Source organism: Emericellopsis cladophorae (genome assembly GCF_022114955.1).
Source record: "Emericellopsis cladophorae strain MUM 19.33 chromosome Unknown NODE_7_length_695568_cov_118_814649, whole genome shotgun sequence".
Taxonomy (NCBI): Eukaryota; Fungi; Ascomycota; class Sordariomycetes; order Hypocreales; family Bionectriaceae; genus Emericellopsis; species Emericellopsis cladophorae.
Genome location: NW_026250932.1, coordinates 383,281 through 404,760, shown reverse-complemented (window position 1 = coordinate 404,760; position 21,480 = coordinate 383,281). Strand labels below are relative to the sequence as shown.

Sequence of the window (21,480 nt, the reverse complement as noted above, 5' to 3'; positions counted from 1 at the left end):
AAGATGCTATGTCAATGCTCAAGGCATCTGGAACAGCGAGTCTCTGTACAAGCCTCAGGTTGCACGTGACCTCGCACCGCTACGTCCGTCGCTGAATGGCTGCCCGCAGTGGAATTTCGCTGCACGCTAATGCGAAGCAGGCTGCTGCCGCCCTCTACTCCGTACGACGTTAACGTATCCATCCCTACGGATAAGCATTCGGAGGGATCGAGACTCGAGTAGCACGTCCCAGGTAACTCGCACTCAGTCGTCCGTCGTCCGTCGTCCGCCGCAATCCAGACAACCTTGACGAGAGGAAGGGCAGCCTCCCCATTATCGAGAACGACGACAGCTAGACGGATCGACCCGAAAAGACCCTTAGTGGTGCCCGCGCAACCGACACTCGCGAGCCTCTGTCATCCGTTGGCGCAGACCGACTCCATGCGACGATAGCAGCTTTTGGAACGTCACGACTCACAGCTAAGGCTGGTTCGAATTCTACAATCGCTTCGGTCGCTTGGGTTTAGCAGCAGGTTGCACCCTCGTCGCGGTGCCGCTCAACGCCCATGAAGGCCGAATCTTGACATCTCCGTTGGGCATCTGCAGTAGGATTCGCAAAGAAAGGGGTCCCCACCAGCCATCACGGCCTCACTTGAGGCCCACTCCGTCTACGTGATGGTATGTCAATGCTTGCATACCCGGAGGCCTGGAGAACATCGTCGGGCACCGTTCCCGCATTGCTGACTTTGACAAAATACTAGGCAGCGCCTCGACCCCACGTACAAGACGGCGGCAGCTTCGCCAGCCGTCGTGGCCATACTAGTCAACTATCGATATCCGATCCGAGTCACCATGTCACCGAAGCGATAGGAACAATGTACGGCGATGAAGATGATTCCATGAGTGATAACGGACGGCCTCTCAGTTTCATCGGCGGCTCTGGGCACCACGAGCAGATACAGACCATGCCCCAAAATAAAGACTTCCTGAGCGTGGACTCTCGGCGTCCACTGCATCGCTCGACCACGGATCATCCTATGGCATCCTCGCCTCAGCAGCATAGTGAACATGGGAGTCTCAGGAAGGTACAGACGCTGCCGATCCAAACATCAGTACAGCCAAGGACTCGCAACGACGGCAGTCCTGTGTCGCCCCGGTCTCCAACGATATCGCTGCGCGAAGTGCAAGCCGATCCAGCTACTTCGCAGTTCCAGCTGACGAACATTGACAATCCCAATGACATTGCGCAAGAACTGAGCAATTTACAGGCGCTGCGCCGGATGTCAATGGACGTAGGGAACATGAAGGATCCCGACATGCCTCCGATGGCATTATCGAAGATGCCGGCGATAGCTCCCAGCGGGGATGACGATGAGGCCGATCCTTCGCGACTGTTGTGGGTACCAGCGCGAGTGCACCCCGAACTGGCGCCCTCGGAATTTCAATCTTTCTTAGAGACCAGAGTCAAATCCATTCGAAGGACATCTCGGGACGGCTTATCTCCTCCAGACGGCGACGTCAGCCGGAGCAACTCCACCTTGTCCTTGACTCCTGGTGGCGGCTCGTTAAGGAGACAGAAGTCCATGCTCTCTAGGCAAGTCGATAACTCCCCCGACACAAGCTACGTAGACGGCGCCGAACGTCTAGAAAGGCAAAGATCCAAGGGACAGCACTCGCGAGAATTCAGCATCGAAGATCTGGTCAAGGACCCAAGCAAGACCGTACAACAACTGGCGCAGGAAACACAGCAGATACCGGAAGGAACGGAGGTCAACTCGGAAGATATGCCGATTCTGCCTATGGCGCCCGGCACAGGGTTGAGGCGATCAACACGTACGACCTACCGGAAAGGGGGCAGTTTGCGTTCTGGCGACAGGGCATCCAGGCGAACAATCCATCGCCCGCAGGATAGCGAAGCAGCGGAAGCAATACCTCCAGTCCCAGAAGCGCCCCCAGGCCACACTCTGACCCGAGTGCAGTCGGAGCCTGTGTCGGATAGCTTCTCCAAGCCAGGGCGGGCAGGTCGCAGGCCGCAAGGATTCATCCAGGATTCCCCCGTATCTCTCGCTGCACTCGAAAGCTCAAGTCAGGCGGCACCAGCGCAGGACACGCCAACCATTGTGATTCCCCGAGAGTACCAAGAGCAGCTGCCAGTTCGTACTGCGGGAAACACGCAACCAAAAGACCAGCAGCCAAGCGAAAAGAAAGATGAACCCTCATACCAGGAGAAGCCACACTCCCAGGAGCCTTGTATTGCAGAGCCGCCACCAAAATCAGCCCGTCGAAAGGCCAGCAAACCCGCGATCAACCAGCCAACGCCACCTCAGTCATCTAGCCAGAAGAATGCGCAGCAACCAACCCCACCAGTACCGCAAAATCTTAACGATCAGCTGGGCTCAAGCTCGGCAATGCACCATGCCGGGGGCTCATCACGGACTGACAACCTGACCATGATCCCAACCATAGAGGACGAGAGAAAAACAGAAAAGAAGTCAAAGAAAGACCGCGATGATGACAGTTCTTCCACCAAATCCACCAGCAGTGCGTGGAAATGGTTCAAGAGCAGCGGCGATGACAAGAAGAAGGACGAAAGCAAGAGAGCCAAGGCGAAGGCACTTGTCGAGAAGGCTCAGGATAATGTCAGGTTGGATGTTATACAAAATTCGATCGAGAAGAATGGGCCCAAGAGTAGCCGCGAAAGCTTTGTGCTCGATCGAGATGCCGTTGATTCGAAACTTCAAGAGGAGCGCAAGAAGGAGAGCAACCGCCGCAGCGACTCCAAGAAGGACAAGGATGGCAGCATATTTTCTTCCATTTTTGGATCGAAGAAGAGGGATGACAAGGACAGGCACAGCAAAAAGAGTCAGCATTTGCGCGTGCCATCGGAGCAACCGATTTTGAAACAAATGGAGCCAGACGTGGACTACCACTGGACTAGGTTTCCTCTGTTAGAGGAACGAGCCATCTACCGCATGGCGCACATCAAACTGGCGAACCCCCGTCGGCCTCTTCTCAGCCAGGTACTTCTCAGCAACTTTATGTACAGCTACTTGGCTATAGTGCAGGCTATGCACCCGAACATGAACGTCCCCATGTCACCGCAGCAGAAACGCCAAGAGGAAGAGGCTCGCCGCAAGCGGGAGGAAGAGGAGTATCTTGCTCAACAACAGATGATGCAGGAGAACGGAGAAGAACCTCTCGATCACTACGACTTCGACTATCACCGAGTAGGTATTCCAACGGTAGTCCAAGAACTGCGACTAACACGGATAGGGCCACGCGCAATATGCGGACGCAAATGACGGCAATGGTCATGGGCATGGCTCAGTCGAGTATGTCGACGAGTCGCAAATCTATGAAGATGATCATGGCAATGGCGGGCATCACCAGCAGCAACATCAAGACTATGGGTACGAGCAGGATTCTTACGATCACTTTCAATACCGCGACAACAACGATCAACGGCACGATGACGGGCGGCACAACATGTGGTGACTGCATGGTAGTGAGAACCCGGCCACCGAAGCGGCCGATCATGGAACCAGCAACTGGCTGTAACTACAGCAGCGTGTCTTTGTCCGAAACACACATACACAATCATCACCCTCTATGCATATGGCGATTTCGCGACACATGAGTATTTAGCATCTGGCGGAGTTCAGCGGGTCATTAGCGAGAGACAATATCGCCTGCGTTGTGCATACAGGAGGCAGCAGGGGCAGCCACCCTTTATATACATATCTTATTCCTGGGACCAGCCACGGAGACCAGGCGCGGGAGGCGGGCACAGCGTGAACGGTTAATTCTGTCGCTTCTTTCGGGTCATTCTTGCGCAGGAGCAAGCAGGCTACCTGACGTTTTCTATGTTCAGTGTGCATCACCAAGGGAGTGGATGGGGACCGGTGGATAAGGACAGGGTGGGCAGAGGCAGGCTCTTCTGCGTTTATCCCTCGAGGGTCGAGAAGTGGGCTGTAGGATATTGATGACTGTGAGCATTTGATACCATCATGATCAATGACTTGGTGCCCGCCCCTGGGCCACAACAATCGTGGAGTGAATGCAGCTCATATCCTTGAACACCGATGGAATGACTTGACGAGTGTACCCGTGTGCATCACGTCCTCCATCACAGAAAGAAACGGCTTTCCTTTTAATTATTACTACGCTAGCCGCTTGAGAGAGCTCGTTGCTTAGACGAGCGCTGCAGAGGTCATTCGCCGACGTTTAAGCGGAAGGCCTCATCGCCTCCTGTGCACTAACCGAACAGAGCATAAGTCGGCGTCACGGTTCCCGGGGGGTTGAGCGCCCGAAAAATATCTCCAGACCAGACTCTGTGACAGCTTGTTGTTGATTGCTTAGCAACAACACCAAACAACCCACCTCCGACCTCGACCCCCTACTCATCCTCTTCCTCTTCCTCGACTCGCTTTTTGATACCCAGCGTCGAGCTCGACTTTCGCACGTTAGACACCTGCACGCCGAAACGATTCGCTCCTTCCTCTTAATCGAACCCCCGACCGATCGACAAATCCCCCTGTTCAACAACACCGCGCGCGCACACATTGGTTCAACGTTAGAATGGCTGCTGTTAGTGTTGCTCCCCTTTTGCGGTCAATCTCTGTTCGAGTTTGTGCTACGTTTGTTCAAGCGGAGTTTACAACGGGGTGAGGCCCGCGTTGTGGTGCCCCCCTGGGCGAGTCACCAAGTTTCCGCCTATCGTTGCCTTTGACCCGTGGTCTTGTCTTTTGGCTCCCACCATCTCAGCACATCACACCTTTCCACAAATTACTTATGGATATTTCAGTCGCTAACTGCACGATGAAGCCTCGTTCTTATAACCAGGGCTACCTACAGAACGGTGCTGCCGGCCTGCCGCAAGGCGCAGCACCCCTCTTGCCTAACCAAGGCCGTGTCATCCAGACTGGTCCCATGCGCGTCCTTTGCATCGCTGATGTTCGAGGTAGGACACTTTCCCGGGGCTGTCGTAGCATCTACTGACCGTGCGCAGGAAACCTAAAGTCCCTAAACGACCTCGCTAAGCAAGCGCGCGCCGACCACATTATCCACACCGGTGACTTTGGATTCTACGACGACACATCGCTCGAACGCATCGCCGAGAAGACACTCAAGCATGTTGCTCAGTACTCGCCTCTCATTGCTGATCCCATCAAGAAGGCCATCTCCGGAGGGGGTCCCGGTTCCGTGAAGCAGCGATTCCAGCCACGCGAGCTTCCCCTCTCGGAGCTGTCCCAGCTCATCAGCGGTGAGCTCAAGTTGGAGGTTCCCGTGTACACGGTCTGGGGTGCCTGCGAGGATGTCCGGGTGCTGGAGAAATTCAGGTCCGGCGAGTATAAGGTACCGAACCTGCACATCATCGATGAGGCCCGATCTATGCTGCTCGAGATTGGGGGCGTGAAACTTCGCCTGCTGGGCCTGGGAGGCGCTGTCGTCATGCACAAGCTCTTCGACAATGGCGAGGGCCGCACAACGATCGCCGGTGGTCAAGGTACCATGTGGACGACTCTGCTGCAAATGGGCGAGCTCATCGACACGGCCCATCGCGTGTACGACCCTACCGAAACTCGAGTGTTCATCACACACGCCTCGCCCGCTCGTGAGGGCATTCTTAACCAGTTGTCCGTCATGCTCAAGGCCGATTTCTCGATATCCGCCGGTCTCCACTTCCGCTACGGCTCTTCCTACAATGAGTTCAGCGTCAACCCGACTCTGGATCATTACCGTGGCAAGCTGGCTGCATCCAAGGCATCCTTCAACGATGTGTGGGATACGGTTAAGAGCGAGGTCGAGCCTGCCATTGCACAGAATGAGGCTCAGCAGAATCTCTTGAAGAACGCGCTGCAGCTCGTGGAGAAGATGCCTACCGTGGCAGCTGGGGGCAACCCATTCGGCGGTCCTCAGAGTGGTCCAGCGACGCAGGGCCAGGTGGACGAGAGCGCCTTCAAAAACATGTGGAATTTCAACCTGGCTGATGCTGCGTTTGGCTACCTCGTCTTGGAGATCCAGGATGGAAGGATTGGTACCGAGATGCGCGCGCAGGGCTTCAACTTCTCCCACCGTGGGGCCAAGCAACAGCCAGGCGCCGCTCCTGCTCCCCCAGCCAGCATTGCGAACGCCCCTTCGCCAGCACCTCCATCAACCGAGTCCGCTGCCCCTCCGCCTCCCAGTCGCCAGGCATCCGCTGCACAGACCAAGCCTGTCGTTAGCGGCCCCAAGCCCGGCACCCCTCAGCCCAAGGATGAAAAGGCCCCTGCCCCAGCTAACGGTTCCGCCAACGGACCCGAGCCTACGATGTCTCCTGCGCCCAAGTCGAACCCTGCTGATATCATTGGGCTTTTCGTCATGAACGTTCAGTCTGAGGAGCAGTGCCGCGACCTGTTTGAAGATGAGGACAAGGCCAAGGTTGTCAAGGTTGAGAAATGGGGGGCCACGAACAAGGTTGCTCACTTTAAGACGGTGGAGGATCGTGATGCCGCTTTGGCCCACCTAAAGGAGGAGTACAAGACTCGTGCGCAGAACCAAGAAGACCGCTCCCGACCGCTGGTCAAGATGTTCATGCACCGTGAGGGCGGCAAGTTTGCCAACCGCGGTGGTGCTGGGAACTGGGGCAGCAGCAGCACCCGGGGTGGAGGCAACTCGAGCGGCTACCGCAGTGCCGGTGGTGCCAGCGATTCGGAGAGCAACCGCCGTGGTGGCCGGGGCGGACGTGGGCGTGGCGACCGTGGACGCGGTGGCCGTGGGCGCGGAGGACTTAAGGGTGACGGCGCCTCGCCTGCGCCGGCCGAGTGAACAAGGGTAGTCAGTGCGGTGCACTGATACCATCCATTGCCACTGTTTCACGGTTCTTTCTGGTCGGCTACACCACACATTTTGGCAGCCTCGCGGCGTTTCCTCTTCTTTCTTGCTCCTACAGGCTTGGCTTGGCTGGTTTGGTTTGACTGACGGCAGGGAAAAGAATTGGTTTCTTGCGGTTGGTACATGGTCTTTGCCCCCAGTCTCCCCCCTTTTTTATTTACGATTCCACGTACGCGTGCCCCTATAGCCCTTAATGAGCTGCGGGGCGGCGGGCTTGTGAGCAGTCTTTCTTATTTCTCGTTATGGCATTGAGGGCCGAGCTGCTCTGAGGCGCTGTGTGGAGTTACTAGTTGCGGAAGGCCAATAATACGATTAGGTGTTCGCCTTGATAGCTGGTGAGGCTGTGGTAGCATGACAGTGAAATCTAGGTGAATGGAAACTGAACAAACCGTTTAGCATGCTTCTGTATCTAACGCTTGCACTCAGTCTGTTCGTATCTTGCCTTTTGCATGTACTCATCAACGCGGCAACATTGTGTTTTACGACTTACAGCACCCCATTGATCGAGAGCAACGCCAAGCAAGGACCCTGTGTGAGACTACACGATGGTTTCCCCAGCCTCAACCGTTGCACTTCTTACCCTGTGTCTATTTGCCGTCTTCGTCGCGCTATTCACTTATCTTCGTGCAAACATTGTCACCAATGCGCGATCACTGTTTCCTCAGTACTGGTGTGACCAAACTACCAATGGTGAAGCCTCGACAGGCGTATCTATGACACAGTAAATGGTGGCGCTTGGGACACACACATATATTTCCGAGCCCCAAACCCAGTAAGGAGACGATCACATCAAGAATTCGAAACCTTGAAATTTGGCAATCTGACCAAACTCGTGTAGGGGAGTTCTGGATAGACGTCGTAGCGTTCATCCAAGGGTCCATCCAGTTCAAGACGGCCCACTTGCCGAAGCCCGCCATACGATCGCCGAAATTTCCCAAGTCGCATGATCGCATTCTCTCCAGACTCGAGCTCTCTTGGACCGGATCCCCAATCGACGGCACCGACCATTTTCTTTTCGTTTGATTACTTCAACTGAACTCTCTTATCAGATCAAATCGCCATGAACGCACGTTCAGGCCTTCGCTTGGGCGCCCGGGCGCTCCGCGCTTCAACACCACGAGCCCCAGTCGCGCGTGCATTCTCAACAACCATCTCGCAATACGACCAAGGAAAACACACACATTTCGGCTATGAGACGATCCCAGAAGCAGAGAAGCAGGGCCGTGTCGCGGGCGTCTTTACAAATGTCGCCGAGTCGTACGACAAGATGAACGACCTCATGTCACTAGGAGTGCATCGGCTCTGGAAGTACGTCTTTCCATCTATTGCGCTGTTACCTGCAGATACTGACTATCGGATAGAGACTATTTCGTGTCGACATTGAACCCCGGCGCGACTACACCACTCGGCCATCCCCAGAAGATCCTCGACGTTGCGGGCGGCACGGGCGACATTGCCTTTCGCATGCTACACAACTCGCACGTCCTGAACGGCAACCCGAACATTGAGCTCACAATCTCCGACATCAACCCAGCCATGCTTGAAGTCGGCCGCCAGCGCTCTCTCGCCCTGCCCGCCGAGCAGCAAAGCTGCATCTCCTTCCTCGAGGCCAACGCCGAGACCCTACCAAGCTCGATCCAAGACAACTCGCTCGACCTCTACACCGTTGCCTTTGGTATTCGCAACTTTACAAACATGCGTGCTGCGATCAAGGAAGCACACCGTGTGCTGAAACCCGGCGGTGTCTTTGCCTGTCTCGAATTCAGCAAGGTGGACCGATTCCCGCTGTTCAACGCCGTCTACAAGCAGTGGTCATTCAGCGCGATCCCTCTGATCGGACAGTTGGTCGCTGGTGATCGCGACAGCTACCAGTACCTCGTCGAGAGCATCGAGCGGTTCCCGACCCAGGTCGAGTTTCGGGACATGATTGTGGAGGCTGGATTTGACGTGGCCGGCGAAGGATACGAGAACCTCACGGGGGGTATTGCTGCCATCCACCGTGGCATCAAGCCCCTGCGGTAGAAGAGGAAAAGGGGGGGTTCACTCTGTATTACCACGGTGTTGTGTACTACTATATGCGGACAAGGCTGCGATCGTATAGACGGCATGCAAGGCGTTCGGGACGTGCACTTGTTATAATATAAGGCACAAGCCAATTACACGCAACGTCCATTTCCTGGAAAGGGATCAGGCTTCGAGATTCTACGCCATCGACTCCCTGGGCTTGGTCAGAGTGAAATTTCAGGCTCCCTCATGTCACGTTCAGCTCTTTATCTCATGTTCCCGGCTGAAGGGTTAAGCAGGAGCGTGCACTGTCTGTCAATTCACTTGGCCATCATGTCAAAGGATCTTGACGTGAAATACGTTCGGCCAGGCGTGGTGACCTCCCTAATCACATTCAACACCTTCCCGCGGGAACAAATGATGACGACTGGGGACTCAAGTGGCTAAGGTGAAGGCTCCCATGGGCTCCCATGGGCTCCCATGACCAACATGAAATAAATGTTCATATATACGCTCGGTTTCACTGATGACCGAGGTCATTGGATATGCTCGACTTGAACATCGCCGAATAATTACATAGAGCTCTTCTTCCCCAGGCGGTGGCTTGCCTGAACCTCGATCTCCATCCTACCAAGGCTACGATCTTGCTACTCCAAATCCAAAATTACTACCACTACTGCATCCTGCACAGGTCGACATCCTCGTTGTCGGCAGCGGCAATGCGGGCTTCGCCGCTGCATTGTCAGCCAAGCAATCTGGCGATGAGAATGTGCTCCTCATCGGCAAATGCCCCGAAGATTGGACGGGAGGCAACACCTACTTCACAGCCGGCGCGTACCGAACAGCTCATGGCGGCTTGGACGATCTGCTCTACCTGGTCAACAACATCTCCGCAGAACAAGCGAAAAGGATCGACCTGGCTCCGTACACCGAGAAGGACTTCAAGGACGACCTGCAAAGGGTTTGCATGGGCCGGACGGACGAGGCCTTGGGCCATGCGCTCGTCGCGGACTCTAACTCGGCTATTCGATGGCTGAGTGAGAATGGCATCCGCTTCCAGCTCTCTTTCAACCGCCAGGCGTACGAAGTAGATGGGCGGCTCAAGTTCTGGGTGGACTGAGCTTGAAAACCGAGGATGGTGGAAAGAGTTTGATCGAAGTCTATCGCTCGATTGCAAAGCGCAATAGCATTCAAGTCGCGTGGTCTACGTCTCCAGGATATGGAGCATCAGTCAACGCAAGCGGGGTGGAACGTCCGAGTCTCCGCGAGTGGTGTTGATCAGATTATCAAAGCCAGGGGGCTTTTGTGCGCACGATCCGGGAATACAATGAAGCTGTCTATGCTCACCGACAGGGGAATCCGTCAGCGAATTGGGACCCTGCCATCAGAGACGGCGTGTCCACGCAGTCCTCGACCAAGCAGCTCCCGCTCGCCAAGTCGAACTGGGCGCTGCCCTTGGACCAAGGACCTTTTCTGGCTGTCAAGGTCGCATGTGGTATTACGTTTACCTTTGGCGGCCTCAAGATTGAAGCAGAGACAGCAGGACTGGTGTATAGAATGACTGGCCGCCCGATGCCAAACCTGTATTGTGTTGGTGAAATGGTGGGCGGGCTGTTCTATTCCAATTACCCAGGCGGAAGTGGTCTCACATCTGGTGCTGTCTTTGGAAGACGCGCTGGGAAGGCTGCTGCCACGGCCTTGAAGTCTTCAAGCATGTACAAAGCAAGGTTGTGAATCACGAGACCAAGGTGCTGGCCCCGGTCGATCTCGTCACTGCGTCTGCGATGGGTGAGAGTATGTGCGGGGCGTTGGACGAGACCGACGCATAGAGAGGGAGAGGTGAGAGGGACAGACACGGCGAGACCAAAGACATGAACTCAGCAGACTACCTCGACTGGTGATCAACTCTCATCATTCATCCGGTCTCGCCAGCCATTGTTGGGCATCTCAGGTCCACATTTCAAGCTTCATGCTTGACAACCAAAGGGACTGGTTTGGGTACTCGTCCACGGCTCTGCGCATGTGTTCGTGCCAATCATCGTTCCAACCACCGTTCGCATATGTAGCCGTCGAATATTCACAGCAGTTCGGATATCACGACGCAAACTCACAGTCGATAATGATTGGCGTCCCATCGGGCTGTGCACCATGACGTTCTTTCTCTGGAAGTCGTTGTGGGTGAAGACGGGAGAGCTATCGCCGCGAAGGACAGTCGGCAGGATATGTTGTTGATACCGAGTCTTGTGGGCCATCCGCTCGCCGGTTTCGGTGACGCGTATCCGAATAATGCATTCTGTCAGTTCGTCCTCGGTTGCAAACGATATCTTGACCTCGTGAGCACCCTGCGTCACCGAGAACATGTCGTCGAGTGGCGGTCCGCCGGCAATGCTGCCAAAGTAGCCTGGGTGCTGCAGTTGCCGGAGCTGATGGAAGTAGGTCCGAAGGGTCATGGCGATGGCGGTTTTGCGAGCCTGGTCCAGGCCGCCCCGTAAGTTGAGAAGCGTCGGGCCCGGGACATATTGCAAGACGATATATGTGACAACGCTCTGTTCTTTTCGACGTTGGTAGATGGGTTAGACCTTGGGGATCGGCACTGTCGTGGACTTTGCCACGTACAGCATGTCATGGGCCTCGAGAGGGTGGACATGAATGCCGAACTTGATGACGAACCTCTGCCACGTCCTCATGAGGCGAGAGTCGGTGAACTGGTTGAGCAACACTTCGGAGCCATCGATGTCATTTGGAGTCGGCAGAGGATTGGGATAGTTCTGAGACCGGTCCACGAACAGCACATCGTATGGGGCGGCATGGCTCTGGCTCTGGGGTCTCATCTTCCAGAAGCTGACGCTGGTACTGCCCGATTCTCGCTTTATCGAGCTCCATTGGATTGGCCCCGGAAGCTGGTGTAGGACGTATACTTCGGCGGGTGGATTTCGACAGAATATATGTCTGAGAAACACTGTTGACGCGATGTGCATGCACTGCGGACAGTATAGCTGTTGCCCTCCTGTACTAGACTAGGTTCTTGTGATTCACCAGCATTAACGACCAACAATCCACCCACTTATGCTGATAGTCACGATACTGAGATGGTCGCCTAATGCAAATGTACGTACTACAAGGCACAAGGAACACACCATCCCCAGCAGGATATGATGTCTATGAGGTACTCAGGGGCCCCTGATTTTGAGTTAGCAGTACATCCTAACCGAGCAAGACGCCAATGTTCATGATGATGTATTTATGTCTTTAGAATTTCTGTATAGTCCATCACTAAGGCCTACTTCTTCTCCTTGAGGCTTTCCAGGCCTCCTTCGTACTCACTGACATCGTACTCGTCGGGGTACTTCTCAATGATCTCCCTCAACTTCCTCATCTGGTCCTTGAGGTCCGGTGTCAGCTCCTCGTATGTGTCGTCGAACATAGCCTTCAGTGGCGGCTTCTTCTCCTTCTCCGACTCGCTGATCCCCTTCAGGATCTCTTTCCGCATGGCATCGCGGGCATCCTTCTCTTTGATGTCATCCCACATGCCGTTGGCCTCCATCCACTTACGAAGACGAGTCAGAGGGTTGTCGCGTCGCTTCCAGTCCTCCACTTCCACACGCGCGCGGTAGGCAAAGGAGTCGTCAGATGTACTGTGGTGCGAGACACGGTACGTCATAGCCTCGATGAGAACGGGCTTGCCGTCGTCCTCCAGAGCGAGCTCGCGTGCGCGCTTGACGGCCTCCCGAACGGCCCAGATATCATTGCCGTCGACGCGGATGGTGTCGATGCCATAACCCATTCCCCGGCTGGCGATACCGTCGCCTCGATATTGGTCTAGCGTAGGGGTGGAGATGGCGAAACCGTTGTTTCGGCAGATGAAGATGATGGGGCACGATCGCGTGGCGGCAATGTTCAGTGCGGCGTGGAAGTCACCCGTACTGGCAGCACCCTCGCCGAAGAAGGCTGCTGTCACTGCGCTCTTGGATTCAGGGTTCTGCAGCTTGCGTATCTTCTGTGCGTAGGCGTTGCCAGCAGCGTGCGGTAGCTGTGTTCCTAGCGTCGACGAGATTGTGTGCTGCAGGTGTGAGCACAAGTACAACGGAGTTGGGACCACGAAGCGGACTCACAATGTTCAGCTCAGTGCTGCCATAGTGCACTGGCATTTGCCGCCCCTTTCCAGGATCATTCTTGTTCGCAAATAATTGGCTCATAAACTGCTTTGTTGTGAACCCCCTTTCCCTGAAGACGCCTTGCTCGCGATACTGACAAAACAGTGTGTCTTCCATCTCCAGCACACTTGACGTGCCAACTGACGCCGCCTCCTCACCCGCGCTGACCATGTAGAAACTGACGCGCCCCTGTCTTTGCGCGTCAAACATGATAATGTCCAGTATCGAAATGTACAGCATGTCAGTGTACAGCTTGACGATCTTCTCTTCGGGAATATCAGGTGTCCACGTAGGATCAACGACAGCACCGTGCTGGTCGACGACCCGATATGTCGGTAGAGCACTCCACTCTTGAGGGTGTTGAAAGGCTAGCTTGTTCGAAAAGGCGGACTTAAGCGCGCCTGGGAAGGAGACATAGTCGGAATCCGGCCGTTGCGAGAGGTTGCTGGCTAGGCGGATGGATGGGGACATTGACGGCCTGGACAGAGCAGCCCGGCGCGAGGCAGTTTGAAGGGCACGACTCCTCATTTTTTGTGACTGCTGATGTTTGGAGGGAAGAGAAATAACCATGGCGAACGGAGCGTGATTGAAGGTGGTTGTCGAAGCTGGGCGTGTGTACTCTGGGCCAGCGATTGAGCCGAGACAAACCGCCGCCCCAAGCCGAGCCGACTTGGACCGTGCCGAGCAGCTGCACGCCTCCAAGAACGCTCATTCGCCGATTAAGGCATTGACTGGATAAATTCACCAAATTCGGATTAAACTGCCCTGCTCTCTAGTCATTAAATAATACGACGGATACATTACCGACATGAGTCTGGGACTACTTGCCCACGGGCTGTACGGTGTAGACTGACGATGTGACGACCCCGCGTATGGCGCATCCTTATCGATAACACTTTGAATTCTTAAGCCGAGCAAGTGTCAACCCTCAATGCTCCCAACCTGCTCCTCATGACGATTATCGGTAGAAGGAGCAAATCCGCGCTCTTAAAATTGTTCGCCGATGCACTCTAGGCAGTATAAACGATTCTGAGCTCGTCACTGAGCTACAAGGCGTCGCTTTACTAACAAATGGAGTTGTACCAGTTTATTCCCAAGACAATATCATGTGGCTATTCTGGGAACAACAGCCTGATAAGCACGAGCAAAACGTGGCAAAGCACTAAACTTGCCAGTCCAACGAGGAGAACACTGGGTACTGATGGACTGATTTATGCGTTTGTTCCGACTTGCGTCTTGCGGCCTCGCAGCAGTCAAGTACCTGCAGGGGACGCTCCGCCGCACTGAGAGAAGCCAATGCAGGGTAAGTAAATAGCCTCACTGTACGGGGACACCGGACCGGGAGGTCACAACATTCAAGTTGTGCGTTGGTTTCTGATTGGAACACGATTAACGGTCCTACGGCATGAATACCCAACAGTAAAAGTCAAGACGCGTATGAATGTAGACTTGTTTTCCCTGAGCATGCTTACTTCACCGGAAATGGCCTACGTGCAATGTCCACATTGGAAGAGGATGGAATCCAGCACTAAGTCGGGCACCTTGAGAGCATCGTCTAACAATGCACCGCAGGTCTAGCACTACCCTATGTAACATCCAGACGTCTTTGAAAAATCAAGACGCTGACACGTATCTCGCTCTCTAGTAAAGATAATGATTTAGACAGTTGCCCGATATTTGAAGCGATAACGTGTGCTGGCGGGAGAGTCTGAGGACACCCCGCAATTTGGAGCTCCATTATTCGGTGGTCGCAGCCTGCCTGAGGTGTTGTAATCTTCGCCGTTTCCGTACCGTCGGCATCCTGGCGAGACTGATTGCACACTGCATCTACTAAACTCAGATCAGACAACAACCGCATTCTCGAATCCAAACGAACGGCTGACCCCGACCCTTCCGTCCTGCCGTCCTGCGAATGACCCAAAGGTCCTTCAGCGAACGACGACTGGGAAAACGGCCACAGCGACAGCGACAGCGACAGCGACAGTGTACTCGAGCACACCGTCGAGAGCTTCGATCGTGCCTTCTCTCTCAGATGGCGTAATCTGGGCATGGCAGAACAAATATCGGCAGTCGATAACGAAGTGCGCCTTCCTTCCGCGTCATCCTCCACAATCGGACCTGCGTCGACATCTCCGTCCCAGAGGTGAGTCTTGGTTGTTGGCTCTACACTCAAAAATCCAGCCTTCCATCATCCATCCTGAGCTGCACATGCACCATCTCGTATCCTACAGCCTGCTAGTGCGGCAAGTCCGGTCTGGATGGTAGCGAGCAATATATCCGCTGCTCAAAGAAGTTCATCATCCCGTACCAGCTCACTGGGGTGACAGCGCCCTGGCCAAGGTCATTTGATACGTCAGTGCTCTGATTCACCTGGCTGTCAGTCACGCCAGGTGCTCGCACCGGACCGGCAGAACCTTGAGTTTTCTCCGTCTTCCCAGTCAGACTTTGTCTGCGTTGTCTGCTGCACCGAGCTCCTTCTATACCTGACTGGCACCTTACCTTCCACACTCTGCCGTTGCCGGCGGCACCTGATGCGTCACCTGCATTGCTGCTAGCAGTAGTATACCAGCTTTCCAACTTCACGAGCTAGCTCGCACTGCCTTCCTGTCCCATCTCTTCCACATCCATATTGCCCTTTGCGAGGCCCGATCACTCATGTCACCTAGAATCACAAGATCATCGGCTCGCCAGGCAGCCCAGCAGGCAGATCAATCACCATCCTCGACTGCCTCGACTGCCAAGTCGAACCCCCTGCCTGCAACGGCCGCACCGGCGGACCCAGTAGCCGCATCGAGCCGTAAGCGAAAGACCGAGCAAACTAGCCCACCAAGAAGCGGCAAGGGGAATCCAGAAACTTCGGGCCGACGCTCCAAGAAGCAGAAGACCGCCGCAACTGGTGTAGCAGCTGCGGATACTTCCAAGCCCTCTAAGAGAAACAGCAAAAAGGGCAAGAATCTCGGCACAATGGACAGCCAAGAGTATGTCACACCCCAGATCAGAGCCAGTTTGGAGCTGACACACAGCAGTGGCTTTCCACCGGCCCAAAACTCATCAGAGCAGGTGACGCAGTCTGGCTCATCTAGCAGGAAATCTAGCCGGAGCAAGAAACCTGCAGGCCCATCAGGTAGCTCCCCAGCCGGTCCATCCTCTTCAACACGCCGAAACAAACGAAACACGAACCCATCCAACGAAGATACTCCCATGACGGGCACGAATGACGAAAAGGGCAGCAGTCCCGGCCCGCCAGCTCCGCCATCGGCCGACACGCATCCCAGCCAACATCACGACAGTAGCGATGATGATGAGGTAGATGACGATGACGACGACGACGGTCGCTACGACGATGAGATTGATTTCTTCGGTGGACCGGGAGCAGCTGGCCTTTCAGGAACATTGAGGGCGTTGACTGGCATGATGTCTGGCTTCACATCCCGCCTCAGAGACCTTTTGAACAATCTGCGCCAGGACGACCTGTCGGTCCAGATGATCGCTCTTCAGGAGCTTTCCGAAATCCTCCTTGTGTCAAATGAGGACAATCTGTCCGGCCACTTCTCTCCAGATCAGTTCGTCAAAGAATTGGTGCCTTTGATGAATAAGGAGGAGAGCCCCGAAGTTATGCTGCTCTCGTGTCGATGCCTTGCAAACCTAATGGAGGCTTTGCCGGCAAGCGTGGCGAACGTGGTATACGGGGGCGCCGTGCCTGTGCTCTGCTCAAAGCTTCTGGAGATATCGTTTATTGACCTGGCCGAGCAATCTCTAAGCACTCTCGAAAAGATTTCCTACGAATACCCGGCTAGTATCATTCGAGAGGGCGGGCTGACGGCCTGTCTCTCCTATCTCGACTTTTTCCCAACAAGCACGCAAAGGACAGCGGTAACAATTGCAGCCAACTGTTGCCGGAACATCCCCGACGACTCTTTCACGACAGTGCGGGATGTCATGCCTACCCTTCTCAATGTGCTGGGAAGCAGCGATCAGCGTGTGGTAGAGCAGGCATCGTTATGTGTATCGGGTATAGTGGATACCTTTGGCCACCAGCCGAAGCAATTGGAAGAACTGGTGAGCGTCGACTTGCTTCGCGCTGTCCTACGCTTGTTGGTGCCAGGAACATCCAACCTCGTCGGGTCCAACATTCACACTCAGTTCTTGCGAGTTCTCACTCTCACTGCACGAGCAAGCCCCCGCTTATCGGCTGAGCTGCTCAAGCTAAACATCGTTGACACGGTGTATCAGATGCTGACGGGTGTCTCCCCCCCTGCTGGTACGGAGGATGTGGCTTCCAAACTCGACAGCGTTGTCATTATGCAGGCTCTGATCCATCGCCCACGCGAGCAGATTTTGGAGACGCTCAACGTTGTCTGCGAGCTACTGCCTAGTCTGCCAAAGACTGCCGACAACGAGGTTACCGATATTGTGACTTCGTCTACTACCGATCGGGGCTCTCGCCACCGTCACCGCAAGGTGGCTTTGAACAACGAGAAACGCATTGAGCTCCTGAAAGGCTGTCCGATGGAGGTCCGCAGATTTGCCCTTATTCTTTTCCCAACTTTGACCGACGCGTACTCCAGCACTGTCAATCTCGGGGTGCGCCAGCGTGTCCTTACGGCCCAGCTCAAGATGCTTTCCAATTTGGATCAAGCCATTCTGACCGAAGCCCTGATTCCGGTCCCGTACGCTTCGTTCTTGGCCTCGATCTTGTCGCAACAAGACAATCCCGCACTTGTCCTACTAGGACTACAAGGCGCCGAACTTCTTCTGGATAGGTTGGGGAGCATTTATCGATATCAATTTTATCGAGAGGGCGTTTTCTCCGAGATCACAGCTCTCGCCAACCAAGAAGTACCAGAAGACACCCACAAGGCGAAGTCTGAACAGGGCGATCAAATCGGTGTTCAGAGATCGAATCCAGACAATAGGGAAGATCAGGCGATGAACGACTCGTCCAATAGTGCGGCCGACGAGGACACCTCTGATGACGATGGCGGCGACGAGGATCACCATGAAAACCAGGATGAAGACGGAAAGGAGGATGAGGAGGATGACGACGACGATGACGACGATGACGACGAAGAGGACCCTGAAGAACGACACGTGGATGGCGGTTCTCAGCGTAGTTCTCGAGCATCGACCATGTCCGTGGACCCTCCGATTGCACATCCGGCATTTAAGTCACTCAAGGACGTCATCCGTCAGAGGACGAAGAACTTTGTGGAAACTCACGAACGGCAGGACGCAGTCAAGCAAGACAAGGAGAAGGCCAATGAAATCCTTGGCGACCTCACTAGTCTCGCTGGTGATCTGGAGTCGTTCTACGTCAACAGGACGGCAAGCGATCTGAGGCCTTCTCGGGGCAAAGAACTTTTACACAAGCTTGCATCTCACTTCGACTCCAACGTCTTGGAGAGCATTACGAGCGCCGAGTTGCTTGCTTCTGGACTTGTCCGTGTTTTGCTGGCCATTTTCAGCAATCCGGACCAGAATCTGACGCGTGAGGCTCAGAGCAATTTCTTGGAGGTGTTTATGGGCTACACTGTGCGATCGAGGCCTAAAACAGCAACGGCTGATTCGCCCGTCACCCCCTTCAGCGTCATGGTCCACAAGCTTCAAGATTTGCTCAGTAGGTCAGAGCACTTCGAGGTTCTCACAGTTCATCAGAACGCTTTCGACGGAAACCGCAGTAATCCAGCGTCCATGCTGGGGAAACAAATCCGGATTCGTCTGACAGCGGATGATGAATCTGATATTCCGAAACCTTACCGCAACATCATGGTCACGATTCAAGCTATTGCAACGCTCAAATCGTTGGAGGAGTATCTACGGCCACGAATAGTCCCGGTCTCCGATCGCCACCGCGCGCGCCGTGACGGTCTCAGTCGCGCGCTTGCGGCCATGGCGAGTGCGGGCGGTTTGCCCTACCCAGGCGCTTCTGCCGATAGCCGACTTGCTGGCATGGGATTCGGTTCAGCTCTCCTTACCGGAGCTGGGCCTCCGCCACCTCCACCCGTACCCGCGCCCGGATCCACGTCCGCCTCGGCTTCTGCAAAGTCCTCGCGCAAAGCACATCGTCGCTCTGCCGCACAGGGAGACGATACACCAGCAGGCACCCTTAGCAACGCCAGACGCTCATCGCGGAAGCAACCTGCCGCTGAAGGAGCCCACACTGCGCAGCCACCTGCCGCCGACGGTGACGGACCGCAGGACACCCTCGAGTGCGCGGATGAGAAGCAATTGACTGATGACGAGGACGATAGCATGGCAGACGATGATGCTCTTGATGCGCTGGTCGGCGAACTGGAAGACGAGATGGACGACGAAGACGAAGACGACAATGTGCCTGCGCGAGACCCCTCTGCTGTTAACGTCGAGGTTGCTACTGGTGGCAAGGTGACGGCGCGCAAGGAAAGCGGAAGTCGTGTCCCAATACCGCGAGCGCCCCAGGATCTTGCTGCTCGCCCTGCGTTCCCTTGGTCAGCCAGCACCCAGGGCGGCGCGCGAGGCACGCCTCCTCCTTCTGCAAGCTCGGCCGCCAGGGCCTCTTACGCATCTGCCCTGCAGTCTACCCCCGATGACTGGCACATCGAGTTCTCCTTAGATGGGAAGACGCTGCCCAATTGGATGACCGTATACCGTGCAGTTCACAACTCCGTCATGGTCAGCCAGAACCCCCAGCAGCCTGGTGTAGGCCGCAGTTTGTGGTCGTCTACTTTCACGATCAGCTTCAAGAAGGTACCTGGACCGCCACCGCCTGGAGAACCCCAATCATCCACGCAACCCGGCTGTTCAGAGAGTGGAATGCCGGCCTCACTCACAAAGCACCCAACAACCAACTCCATATTGCAGCTGCTAAACGTTCTGCACGATTTGAATGCGAATGTCGAGGATGTGCTCCTGGAGAACCGCGGCACGACCATCGACCTTCAACGTGAGCCGCTTTCGCAGTTTGTCAACACAAAGTTGACGGCGAAACTCAATCGGCAGCTCGAAGAGCCCCTCATCGTGGCGAGCAACTGTCTCCCGGGGTGGTCCGAGGATCTGGCGCGCCTTTACCCATTCCTTTTCCCCTTTGAGACGCGCCATCTGTTCTTGCAGTCTACATCCTTTGGATACGCTCGATCTATGGCCAAATGGCAGAGCACCCAAGCTAACGACAACGACAACCGGCGGGATCGCATGAACGATCGCCCCCCCTTGGGTCGCATGCAGCGTCAGAAGGTGCGCATATCTCGTGGCATGATCCTCGAGGCTGCCATCAAGGTCATGGATCTGTACGGCGCATCACAGAGTATCCTCGAAGTAGAATATTTCGAAGAAGTGGGCACGGGACTTGGACCTACTCTTGAATTTTACTCCACTGTATCGCGGGAGTTCTCGAAGAAGAAGCTCACATTGTGGCGCGATTCGGACACACCCGAAGCGTCTGACTTTGTACAAGGCCCAGCTGGTCTCTTCCCTCGGCCCTTGAGTGAGAGCGAATTGAGCACCCCTAATGGCGAGCGCGTTCTTCACCTGTTCAAGACTCTTGGCAAGTTCGTCGCCCGATCAATGATTGATTCACGGATTATCGACATACATTTCAACCCAGTTTTCTTCCGTATTGGAGAAACTACGTCCTCTGGCGTGAAGCCTTCTTTGGCCTCCGTCAAGATGGTAGATGCTGGCCTGGCCCGCTCCTTGATGACTATCAAGAACTTTGCACTAGCTAAGAAGGAGATTGATGAGGATCCAAGCCGCGCGCCTGCACAAAAGGTGGCGGACCTGGAAAAGCTCACCATTGACGGGGTCCATCTCGAGGATCTATGCCTCGACTTCACGCTCCCTGGCTACCCCGGCATCGAATTAGAGGAGGGCGGGGCCCAGAAGCGTGTCACCATCGACAACGTCGAATCTTACCTCGAAAAGGTAGTCGATGTTACCTTGGAGTCTGGCGTACGACGACAGGTTGATGCTTTCCGTGCTGGATTCTCAGCCGTCTTCCCTTATTCGGCACTTAGTGCTTTCACGCCAGACGAGCTGGTCAATTTGTTTGGCAAGGCCGACGAAGACTGGTCGCTTGAGAGTAAGTGATCCATCTAACAGTAGTATTATCCACAGCTAACCTTTTTTCCTCAGCCCTTCTTGACTCGATGAAAGCCGATCACGGGTACAACATGGACAGCGCCAGTGTGCGCAACCTCTTGCACTTGATGAGCGAGTTTACGGCCGAGCAACGTCGCGACTTCTTACAATTCACTACGGGCAGCCCCAAGTTGCCTATCGGAGGGTTCAAGAGCCTTACACCAATTTTCACAGTCGTCCGCAAGCCCAGCGAGGAGCCATACACATCCGACGACTACCTGCCCAGCGTCATGACGTGCGTCAACTACCTGAAGCTGCCGGATTACAGTGGCCTAGAAGCTATGAGAAAACAGCTCACAACAGCTATGAAGGAGGGACAGGGAGCCTTCCACCTATCCTAAATTGAGAATGAGGG

General features: G+C 55.0%; 7 protein-coding genes across 7 annotated transcripts; 5 read left to right on the top strand and 2 right to left on the bottom strand.

Annotated features, from left to right (window-relative positions):
• Positions 1-95: 95 nt before the first annotated feature.
• Positions 96-3,474, top strand: J7T54_005614 (uncharacterized protein; the record flags this gene model as incomplete). Its single annotated transcript, XM_051504051.1, has 3 exons — positions 96-161; positions 741-3,206; positions 3,253-3,474. 3 exons carry the CDS (start codon positions 96-98, stop codon positions 3,472-3,474), a joined length of 2,754 nt encoding a protein of 917 aa, XP_051364441.1.
• Positions 3,475-4,797: 1,323 nt separating this feature from the next.
• Positions 4,798-6,786, top strand: J7T54_005613 (uncharacterized protein; the record flags this gene model as incomplete). Its single annotated transcript, XM_051504050.1, has 2 exons — positions 4,798-4,939; positions 4,988-6,786. The coding sequence occupies 2 exons, from the start codon at positions 4,798-4,800 to the stop codon at positions 6,784-6,786; spliced, it is 1,941 nt and encodes a 646-aa protein (XP_051364440.1).
• Positions 6,787-7,912: 1,126 nt separating this feature from the next.
• On the top strand, positions 7,913-8,874 carry J7T54_005612 (2-methoxy-6-polyprenyl-benzoquinol methylase-like protein; the record flags this gene model as incomplete). The annotated part of the gene is made up of 2 exons (XM_051504049.1): positions 7,913-8,160; positions 8,214-8,874. 2 exons carry the CDS (start codon positions 7,913-7,915, stop codon positions 8,872-8,874), a joined length of 909 nt encoding a protein of 302 aa, XP_051364439.1.
• Positions 8,875-9,382: 508 nt separating this feature from the next.
• On the top strand, positions 9,383-9,976 carry J7T54_005611 (fumarate reductase subunit; the record flags this gene model as incomplete). The annotated part of the gene is made up of 2 exons (XM_051504048.1): positions 9,383-9,391; positions 9,548-9,976. The coding sequence occupies 2 exons, from the start codon at positions 9,383-9,385 to the stop codon at positions 9,974-9,976; spliced, it is 438 nt and encodes a 145-aa protein (XP_051364438.1).
• Positions 9,977-10,626: 650 nt separating this feature from the next.
• J7T54_005610 (uncharacterized protein) lies at positions 10,627-11,306 on the bottom strand (the record flags this gene model as incomplete). The annotated part of the gene is made up of 2 exons (XM_051504047.1): positions 10,627-10,635; positions 10,968-11,306. The coding sequence occupies 2 exons, from the start codon at positions 11,304-11,306 to the stop codon at positions 10,627-10,629; spliced, it is 348 nt and encodes a 115-aa protein (XP_051364437.1).
• A 123-nt stretch (positions 11,307-11,429) lies between these two features.
• On the bottom strand, positions 11,430-13,481 carry J7T54_005609 (2-oxoisovalerate dehydrogenase subunit alpha-like protein; the record flags this gene model as incomplete). Its single annotated transcript, XM_051504046.1, has 4 exons — positions 11,430-11,703; positions 11,994-12,036; positions 12,181-12,916; positions 12,969-13,481. 4 exons carry the CDS (start codon positions 13,479-13,481, stop codon positions 11,430-11,432), a joined length of 1,566 nt encoding a protein of 521 aa, XP_051364436.1.
• A 2,184-nt stretch (positions 13,482-15,665) lies between these two features.
• Positions 15,666-21,466, top strand: J7T54_005608 (putative ubiquitin fusion degradation protein C12B10.01c; the record flags this gene model as incomplete). Its single annotated transcript, XM_051504045.1, has 2 exons — positions 15,666-21,066; positions 21,120-21,466. The coding sequence occupies 2 exons, from the start codon at positions 15,666-15,668 to the stop codon at positions 21,464-21,466; spliced, it is 5,748 nt and encodes a 1,915-aa protein (XP_051364435.1).
• Between the last annotated feature and the right edge of the window lie 14 nt (positions 21,467-21,480).